At 44.1% G+C, this 10,489-nt stretch overlaps 2 protein-coding genes across 2 annotated transcripts; one reads left to right on the top strand and one right to left on the bottom strand.

The window, feature by feature from the left end:
• Positions 1–242: 242 nt before the first annotated feature.
• Rrp46 (exosome complex component Rrp46) lies at positions 243–1,155 on the top strand. The gene is made up of 3 exons (XM_030388151.2): positions 243–397; positions 457–692; positions 747–1,155. The coding sequence occupies exons 1-3, from the start codon at positions 292–294 to the stop codon at positions 1,125–1,127; spliced, it is 723 nt and encodes a 240-aa protein (XP_030244011.1). The 5' UTR covers positions 243–291; the 3' UTR covers positions 1,128–1,155.
• Positions 1,156–1,167: 12 nt separating this feature from the next.
• Positions 1,168–3,052, bottom strand: LOC115564154 (CDK5RAP1-like protein). The gene has a single exon (XM_030388147.2). The coding sequence runs from the start codon at positions 2,950–2,952 to the stop codon at positions 1,183–1,185; it is 1,770 nt and encodes a 589-aa protein (XP_030244007.1). The 5' UTR covers positions 2,953–3,052; the 3' UTR covers positions 1,168–1,182.
• Between the last annotated feature and the right edge of the window lie 7,437 nt (positions 3,053–10,489).

Below are 10,489 nucleotides of genomic sequence, written 5' to 3'. Positions count from 1 at the left end.
GAATATTTTGTCTTCAAATACTGTAGTAGTTTTGTATGCTAATTTAAAAAATAAATAATTTAAAGGTATTTCTAATTAATAAAATAATTTCAAACAATTCATTTTGACTGTTGCTTCAGTTGAACAGCGTACCTTCCTGAAACCTGTTGATTCGATATTTTTCTGAAACAAAAGTGTGACAGTGCTTGCGATGAGTAAGTGGTAAGCCAAATTCGCTCCTCTCTAATTCGTTTTTGATAATGCTCACATGTTGTTCGTTCGGTTTGATTAATATTAATAATTACAATAAAAATGAACAAAACAAACACTGAAAATGATGCCAAAGTTAAATTGCGAGAGATGCATTGCAAATTCAATCCGCTCTCCCGATGCGATGGTTCCGTCATGTATAGCCAAGGTTTGTTACTGTTGCTCGTGTTCTGTTGGGAAGCCGGTTGATCCATTCCCATTTTGTAGGTGCCACAGTTGTTATTGCCGCCGTGCTCGGTCCCATCGAGGTGAAGACACAGAATCTGAGCATTGAAGGTAGCTACTTGGAGTGCAACTATCGCCCCAAAGCAGGTTTGCCCCAGGTGAAGGAGCGCATTCGCGAGGCGGCCATACGAGATGTGTTGGAACTGGCGCTCCTAAGTGAAGCTTATCCGCGGGCGAAAATGTCGCTACAGGTGCAGGAGCTAGAAGATCGTGGAAGCGTAAGGAGACAATATTGTATTTAAAAAATGATTCTCTCAACAATTATATTGCAGATAGACGCGTGCGCTTTGAATGCAGCCTGTCTAGCTATGCTTATTGGTGGCTTGCCCTTGAAGTACAGCTTTGCGGCCGTGCACTGCATCATAAATGAAAAAGGCGACTTTATTCTAGACCCTGAGGAAAGTGAGACGCAGCATCAGAAAGCCAGCTTTACATTTGCCTTTGATTCTGTGGATGGAGACCTGTTGTTAGTACAAACGAAAGGCGCCTTCAAGATTGCACAGTTCAATGATATCGAATGTATTTGCCGCCAGGCCAGTGTGGAGATCTTTGACTTCTATCGGAGTAACATAGCCAAGTACCATAGCAAAAGCGAGGATCAACCCTTAGCGACTATAGAAAGCGCCCGCAGTGAACTGCCAATGGAAACGTGATGTACAATAGTTAAGTTCAATTAAAACTCTAACCACTCTGGAAACAGTTCTTTATTCAACTTGTGCTGCCGTGGTAATGTCCGATGCTGCTGACGTGTAGAGGTATGCCCTTCAGGACTTGCGAATTGGATTCAACAATGCGTGCAACCACAAAATCGCCCACATTTATATCTTTCGCGGGCTCATTCTTATTAGATGTGGGTAGAGATGCTGCAGGCACAATTACTTTAATATTGGCATCGTTGCGTCCAAACCAGTGACTGTCGGACCGCTTGCTCTTACCCTCGATCAGGATGAGTTGTTCCTGTCCTTCGAAACGTTTGTGCAATTTGGTGGCCCCTTCTCGGAATGCCTGCACCATGCGTTTCAGTCGATCGGTCTTAACTGCTGTTGGAACGTCGTCCACGTAGCGTCTGTGAGCTGTGGTTTTCTCGCGCATGCTGTAGGCGAACAGAAACGCCACGTTATACTGCACGCGTTCGATGAGGGAAATGGTATCTTCGAATTCGGCATCCGTTTCACCACAGAATCCGCAAATGAAGTCACTGGACAAGCCCACGTTGGGCAAGATTTGCCGAATGTGCTCTACCAGCTGGAGGTACGCCTCGCGCGTATAGCCACGACGCATTCTTGCTAGAACGGCCGTGTTGCCTGACTGGGCGGGCAGATGGAGTTGCTTACAGACATTAGGATAGTCGCGAATGACGCGCAATACTTCGTCAGAGAAGTCTTTGGGATGTGGCGATGTGAAACGTATACGCATTTCAGGCACAGCCTCAGCTACACTTTGCAGCAGCACTGAGAATGGTAATCCGCCAGTTTTAGGCTTGTAAACCGTGCTAAAACCGGGTGCCGTATTGCCAACAGCTTTGGTCGAATTTTCTGAAGTCCTATCTCTATAGGAATTGACATTTTGACCCAGCAGCGTCACCTCCTTGACGCCCTGCTCCTGCAGTGTCCGCACCTCGTGGACGATTGATTCGAGCGGCCGTGAGCGCTCGCGACCACGTGTGAAAGGCACAATGCAGTAGGTGCACATATTGTCACAGCCACGCATGATCGAGACGAATGCAGTGGGCGAATCTGAGTTCAAGCGGACGGGCATGACATCTGCATAGGTCTCGTCCAGAGACAGTAAGACGTTAATGGCCGAGTTGCCATAGTGGCGAGCGACGGCCAACAGTCTCGGTAGATCTTTGTAGCTGTCTGGACCAGCAATCACATCCACGCATTGCTCCTGCTCCAGCAGTTTTTCCTTCAATCTCTCCGCCATGCAGCCAAGTATTGTCAATTGAAGAGGGGTTCGCTTTGAGCCTCGCTTTTCCTTCAACGCTCGCAGGTGACGCAAGCGATTCCAGATCTTCTGTTCGGCGCCTTCACGAACAGCGCATGTAACGAGCATTATGACATCGGAATTGGCAACATCTTCACTTCGCTGGTAGCCGTGTTGCTTCAGAATGCTCCACACTACCTCCGTGTCGTTCGTGTTCATCTGGCAGCCATATACTTCGAAGTGCACCCGCCTTCCATGGCCATTGAAGTCTATTGCATTTAGGTAAGGTATATCATTACTAACGGCATTCGAGGTCTCCTCCTCCCTCAGCTTCCGCTTGGCTTTCACAGTGAAAAAATCTCTCAGACCCGGTCCGCGTTCTATGCGCTCAACGAACGTTTCACGTGTGTTGCTGTTTGCAGGTTTATTAGTTGATGTCGGTGTAGCTGAGTTTCCTGTAATTGGAGCAGCTGCTGTAACTGTGGCGGAATTGCTTTGCTGGCGCCAGTGCCGACGCAGACAGCTATTGACTATCTGCCAGCGTACTTTCATGGCACTTTTGTTTAAATAGAATACATTCTGTTTTGTAAATTATGTCACAAGATTGTTAAGCAAAGTACTTTTAATAAGTATCGATAGGGCACTATTTTGAAATTGGAAGAGCGATAAGTTGACAATATTGCGTATCGATACTTAACGGCGATTGCTGCACAATAAGTAAAATGAAGATATTTCACAATAGAGAATAGAGAAAAATAATTTTTCTGAATTCAATATGTATTATTTACCAATGGCATTATGAATGTATTTCTGATGCATAATCAAACCGAGAAAATATCACTGTAAACATATCGATGTAATTACAGTTTGAGATTCAATGGGAAATTCAGTGAGAGATTTGACCGCTAGAGGTCGCTATATAGTATGAAAAATATCAACAATTTAGTTCATATAACTTAGTTCATAATATAAGCGCTAGAGGGAAACAGATATTGAAGAAGTGAAATAATAGTATACCACATTGCCCCTAGATGGCACTATAGACTGCATATCCTTTTTATACCCTGAACCCATTGAAAATGGGAAATCAGGGTATAATGGTTTTGTTAAAAGTATGTAACAGGCAGAAAGAGGCGTGGCAGACCCCACAAAGTATATATATTCTTGATCGGGGCGACAAGCTGAGTCGATTTGGCCCTGTCCGTCTGTCTGTCCGTCCGTCCGTCCGTCCGTCCGTCCGTCCGTATGTATGAACGCGTCGATTTCAGAAGATATAAGAGCTAGAGACTTCAACTTTTTTTTAAAATGTCCGTATATATCACGCGCAGATCGAGTTTATCACTAAAAAACGATAACTCATTCCGATATTTTTTTATCGATAAAAAACCTTATCGAAGATCACTTAAAAAATTATATCTCCTACATCTTTCAAGCTAGAGTCTCCAAATTTAAAATGTATATAAAGATGTATTTTATACAATTTCGGTTTTTGTTAAAATTTACCCCCCACCCCTAAATCCACCCCCTCACCCTCATCTTTGTAAAAGTCGTATATCAAATACTAGAGACTTGTCCATCGGTATACACATACATTTAAACATTATAATTATGTTCTGAAAGTTTCATTACGATCGTACGTCTAGAAATTAAATTATTCAACAAATAAGTTCTCAAAATATTGCCACACTGCAGCGCAACCCAAGCGCAATCGCCTATATATGTGAGTGTGTGTGTGCGCGTGAGTTTGTATGTATGCGTGTGTGTGTGTGTACGTGTGTGTTTGCTAATTATTATTGAAATATAAGTTGCTTGTAGGGTTCAGGGGATCTCGTAGTCGAGCAGTCTCGACTAGAGCTTTCTTTCTTGTTATTATTATATTTTATGATATTACCAATGGGAAACTCGATTATATTGGGCTGTTCCATATTTCTCAGATATATTCGGCGATCTTTTTTGAATATAATCATAGTTTAAACAACATTGAGTTTAAAGAGTAAAATCAATTGTGCATGGTGTGCTATATATGGAAGTATATTTGTACCGTCGTCATGTAATCCATTTCTAATAAGGCCTATAGGTCATTGTTTTATTGAATCAAATCTAATTTAGGTAAAAACCGATTGTGGTTCAGTTGTCATAATGTTTTATGTGTGTAAACGGCACTTGAACTTGATGGTCTGTCTGCTAATCAGGCATTTTCGACAAGGCTCTACTTGCCTACCTTAATATTATTAATAATATAATAAGATTCGTTTAAGAGTAAATACAGAAAACAAGAAATTTGTTGAAAATTGTCGATACGAACAGCATAAATATATTTGTATATTTTAAATGTCTTTGTTTATATGCGAGATGTTGGTCTACTCGTACATAATTCAAACTAATTTAATTGTAATGAAGTCAATATGGAGGTGGGTAAATAAACGTGTTGCTATAACTGTAATGCATTCGAGTTTGTTTTGCAAAGACAAACACAAACGGAAGCAGAGACAAAGAGTGGGGGAGAGAGAGAAAGAAAGATGTGCAGGGACAGAGAGAGATACATTCATACAGATACAGATGCAGAAAAGACCGCACATTTGGGGGCGTGCAGTTATCCGGCCTCATTATGAGCTTATCGTGGTCGAGTTAATAATGCACTGGCAAGAAGAGGCAGAGCCCGGTGCAAACCAGGCCAAGTCCACAGGCAGGTCCACATTGATGCTTTGCGGCTTTGTGGGCCAATAACTGAATAATTGCGTCAGCAAGTCGTAAATAGCAGCGGGTTGGCCCGGCCAAGTTGCTCGGCTACCAAGTTGGCCAAGTTGGCAGCTCGGTTGGGACTTACAAGGCTCATATATATGTATGTATATAGGATATGCGGGTGGGCGTGGCGTCTGGCATATTTGTAAACACTTACTGGCGAAAATATTTTAATGAAAATGAAATGAAAATTCCGCTTTTGGCCAAAAGAATTTCGTAATTACAGCGAAAAAATTCGGTAATTAAATTCATGAAGTTTTTGGCACTGCGCAGCGAACCGTTTGCAATTTTCAGCTCCCAGGAGAGGACCTCAAGCATCTGTAAGTGGGATCCTTTGCGTGCGTGTGTATATGTGTGTGTGTGTGTGTTCGTCTGACCGCCTTGTTGGTTAAGCATTTTCTTGTGTTTTGTCGGCACTTTTCCGCTAAAGTTATTTTCGCATGGGCTTCGCATCTGCTATAAATCTTGGCGCCGAAGTTTCACTGCTCCACTGCTCCACAGTCCGGACTGTGGTGTGGTGTGGTGGTGTGGCATGGTGAGGTGGGGGCGGATAAAGATGGAGCCACGCAGCCTAAGCTGACTTGGCTATTTCGTTCAGCGTATTCCGGATTGGACGCAATTTTAAAAGTCCTGTCAATAATAATTCAGCTCCTCGACTTTTCCTGCTTATGATAATTGTTTATGTTCCGTTTAGTTCTTGCAATTAATCCGACAAGTTTGCTCTCAAACACGCACAGCTCGCCAGCGCTTATCCAATCAGAGATTATAAAAATTCCCAAGAGTTTTCCTTACGGATGAATGAGTGCCTCAATGCTGAAGTGCATGGCAGAACTATTGTGAATTGATTAGGTTCAGATCTCTGCGTAAATGGCAGGAATGCAATAGAAGTGATAGACTACCCAAGTGCTAGACTGCCCTCGCTCTAATATATTGATTAGATAGATTTGAAAACGATCTAGCTAGGTCGCACTCATCACCCTGATCAGGAATATGGTTATGGATTATGAATCAATAATAATATATAGTAGTAAATAATAATAGTAGAGCGTCCGAGCACTAAACCTTGGATCAAAAGAGAAGACACTGAAGAACTCAACATTGACATCTAATTTAATATATTAAAAATGAATTTATATGAAACTTATATTTTAGCAATATATACATATTCATCTTAATACAAGCATTCATTGTTTGCAAAATAATGAGTTTATCATAGAGTTCTTTGTTTCCAACAGTACTACGACTCTCTTCTAGCTCGGCTTGAAATGAATTCTCTTGAATGTCTTCAGTTAACTTTATAATCATATTTAATTATAATTAGTCTTAATCGCTGGTTAAATATTGTTCCCTTTAGCCTGATATATGTATGTATATACTATATACATATAATCTATAGGGCAAAAATGCAATATAAAACGATCTATGACATCTGAGTGTCTCAATGATAATTAATAAGAATGAACTTAAATATCTTAATAACAATAATTTGTATCAATTAATTATAACAAGATGAATATTGTTAACCAAACTTTTTACCCTTAGGATTATATATGTTTATACAAATATTCTACAGCAATAATATAATATTGCAGAAACAAACACACAAACACACTTTGTTTAGAAATTCTTTAGTCAATTTTATTGTAATTATAATTAATTCCAAGTTAAGTAAATAGACTATTTTATCTTTAGGATGATATATAAATATAGCAATAATATAAACTCTAAGCTTGAGTTCACTTTTGCTTTTGCTTTGTCTCCTGATTGGCCAAGGAAATCCCGCCGGCTACTTTGCAGCTGGCACTTCATGCCTCCCGCCCCTCCCCTTGGCGACGCCTATGGCCAACATCCGACCGAAAACGACACTTGAGGCCCCATAACGTGGCTGTACGCATAATGATCCCCTGAATGGCTCAATGCTTGCCCGTCCCCTGCCAGTGGCCGGAGCCGTAGCCGTAGCCGTGGCCTTAAAAGTGCCAAAACTTTGCTTACAGATTTCCGCATTTTCGAAAAACGATTCGCTGCCTTTGGCTCCCTTGGCCCGCCTCGATTGGGGGCGGCTGGGAGTGGCTGCACAGTGGTGTTAACGGCACTGCTGAGAGTAATTCGCCATTCAAAGCAAACCGACGGGGGCGACAAAAAAAAAAGGAAACCCAATGTTAATAGAAAACTGTGCGCTGCCGTCGTCGTCGTCATTGTCGTTAAATTGAAATTGTCGCGCAAATAAAAATTTGCATATTTTAGCATTGATTTTGTGGCGCGTTGCGTGGCTCGCTGTCTGCAGCCGGAGCCATGTGGCAGTCCCGTTTGCGAGGCCCTTGGGAGACGCGTCGTATGCGCAATGTTTGAGTGCAGTCAATAAATTTTGGCTAAAATCGCAAAAATTGCTCAAATTAATTACAAAACAGTGCATAAAACACACACACACGCACAGATAGACAGACAGACACTAAACTATGCTGCATGCCATGGTTGAGGCGCACCGACGGATGGGGCGTGGCATCGAGACCTCATTACTGCCTGCCAGTTCCAGTTGCTGTCCATACTAAATCCTGACGCTGTCACAATAAAATCCACTCAAGCTAAACATACGTCAGCAGTGACGAGCAGCAGGCCGAGGTCAACTCTAAGGCTGAGGCTGAGGCTGAGGCCAAGAGCCAGGCGAATGGCGAATGGCGAATGGCGAATGGCCAATGGCGAATGGCGTGTCTGGGTCGAGCACTGTTCCAGCTGAGTTGAGTCCGTCTCCAAGGCGAGCTGCATAAATTTATGCGCTGCTCCTCTGAGGCTGAGCATGGGCCTGAATAAAAAGAGGCAGAAACTGCGCCCCTGTCGCCGACTCGAAGCGAAGGCGCCGGCTGCAATACAAAACGGCTCATTGATTTATTTACGAGCTCAGCTGATGTTGACCAGCCGACCCAAGCCAGCCCAAGCAGCCCAGCTGGCCCACCCTGCCACAGTGGGCGTGACCGGCAGTACGCAAAGTGCAATATCCAGCGGAATATCCGAATATATGAAGTGGGTCACTCAATGAGGAAATTAATTACGTTTTCCACAATACTCACAAAATATGTCAGAAATATTGTTTATACAGCGCTGTCTATTCCTATAATCGATCAGGGTGTATCCTATGACTAATTGTGCCATCACTAGTCAAAGCCTTGCCTTCCAATGAATAAAATATGAAAGTGGCATACAATTGGAGCTTATTAGTTGTTAAGGTGCGAAAGAGAGATGCTCAATAGATCAAGAACAAGAGTGAACTGTTCCATTGTCTGTTCTCTTAGCTGGCACCACTGTGCCCTAGGAGCTGCTCCTCATAGAGAGGAGGCTCGCCGTCTTCGTTGCTCTGCTCTGGGCACTTTCATAAACTGCGCTCGGCCTCGACTCGTTTGGCTTGGTCGCCCCCATCCCCGGGTCGTAGATCTTGAAGAGCAATGGCTCTTGGCACTCAATATGCTCAGGCGGGGGCGCTTCAATATTTATGCTGCGATGCGTTGAGCAGCCTTAAAGGCTCTGTGCTGCCTGGTAATTTTCATTGTCACGTGGCAGTAATTACCGGTGTTGCAGACACACACACACTCACACTCACACACACACACACATGGACATGGACATGGACATGGCTTTGTACTGCACGCCAGTCAACACTCTGGAGGAGGCTCAGCTCAGCAGGCAGCTCCCTGGGCAGCAGTGTCGCATCGCGTCGCGACGCGCTTTACAATTTCAATTCATTGAATTTTAACGGCGCCTACAACACAGCAACGCCCTCTCTCCCCCTCCCTGTCTCTCTCTCTGTCTAGTCTCTGGCCTCCTGCGTGGCTGGCCTTAACCAAACTTTGTAAAACGTTGTGTGCAACATTTGGCGAGTGTCCTGCTGCCTGCTGCCAGTTTCTTGCTGACTGCCAATTGGCAACTGGCTGACTCCGACTGCAGCCGGCCTTTGTCAATATCCATTATAGCCATTGCGAGTGTGAGTGTGAGAGTGTGTTTGCGAATGTGTATGTGTGTGTGTGTGTGTGTGTGGGTCGACTGTTGGAGTCTGAGTGAGCCCTGATATTAAAACGTGTTTTATCACGCGCCACCATTTCGCGGCCGGGTATTCATTCCAATTGCGGCCAGATTGCACTTTTCAAGTGCCTGTTAATGCATTTGGCCCGCACGGCTGCCGTCTCCTGCCCGCTGCGTGCTGCGTGCTGTTGGCCAAGTTAAAGCAGCGCCACTTTTGCTTAATTTCTAGTCACAAATTCAAATTACACAAGAACGAGCTGAAAATGTCAACAAAACGGAAAAAACAGAAATAAACGCAAAGGGTTGATGAGAAGCTTTGTGCACATTCCGGGCAGCAGCTGTCGCTGTTGTTTGTTGTCCTTTGCCGCCATTTTGTGCGTGTCGTGTGTGCCCCATCTCTATCTCTATAGCTCCCTCACTCACTCCCTCTTTCTCTCTCTCTCGCTCTCTCTCTCTCTGTGTGTGCTTGTAACATTTTCGTTTTGCAATTTCATTAAATTCCAGCATCCGCCATAAATCTTCCACTCTTCAGCACGGCTTCTGTGCTTTGAAGCGATAAAGGTACGTCTGGCACTGTGATGCCTGGCCCCGAAATGCCAAAAGCAACAACAGCAACAGCAACAACAACAACAGCCAGCATTGGTTTTATATTGGGCCACACACACACACACACACACAACAAGAACACACAAAATGGCCGTTGAAGTGGTTGAAAGCGATTACGTTGAATACCAAAGGTTGATGTGTGTGTGTGCGTGTGTGATGGCCTGTGTCCCGTTACTGTTTAAATGTTGTATGAATGAGCTTTTTTTGGGGAACAAACCTCAGTTTGCAGCAGCAGCCGAGAGTTATGCGGGGTCTCCTTTTGGGGTTTTGCGCTCGAGCTGCTCAAAAGTTGTGTTGCGCAGTGTTAAACATAAACATGGGTTAGTTACACTAGCACACGGCCTATTAACTCGCACACTCTGGCTCGCCAGCTGCCATGTGTCAGCCACTTAAAGCTGCCCCATAAACGCACTAAATACCCCATATACTGAGACATCATAACTGCAAAATGCCCCCACGACACTTTTCCCCCTTCCAATGCGAACTTCTCCTGCTGAATCTCGCTCAGAGTCTGGAGGGCAGTTAGAGCCCTCAATCTTTGCCAGCGCCTTGGTCAGCCAACGCTCGCTTAATGCCATGCCAAAACTCTTGGCCGGCTTTGTCCAGGGCTCAGGACTGAGCTGAATGAACCGCAGCTGCTTTGGCCCATTTGCCACTTATTAAACTGAAACATTCGCTTCAACTCAGTCGCCGTTATTGTTGCAACTCCTGCTGCTACTCCTGCTACTCC

This window comes from Drosophila navojoa, chromosome 2, assembly GCF_054131105.1.
Source record: "Drosophila navojoa isolate 15081-1374.11 chromosome 2, UAZ_NAV_1.0, whole genome shotgun sequence".
NCBI lineage: Eukaryota > Metazoa > Arthropoda > Insecta > Diptera > Drosophilidae > Drosophila > Drosophila navojoa.
The sequence above is the reverse complement of the archived record's forward strand: the minus strand, read 5'-3'. Positions and strand labels throughout refer to the sequence as shown.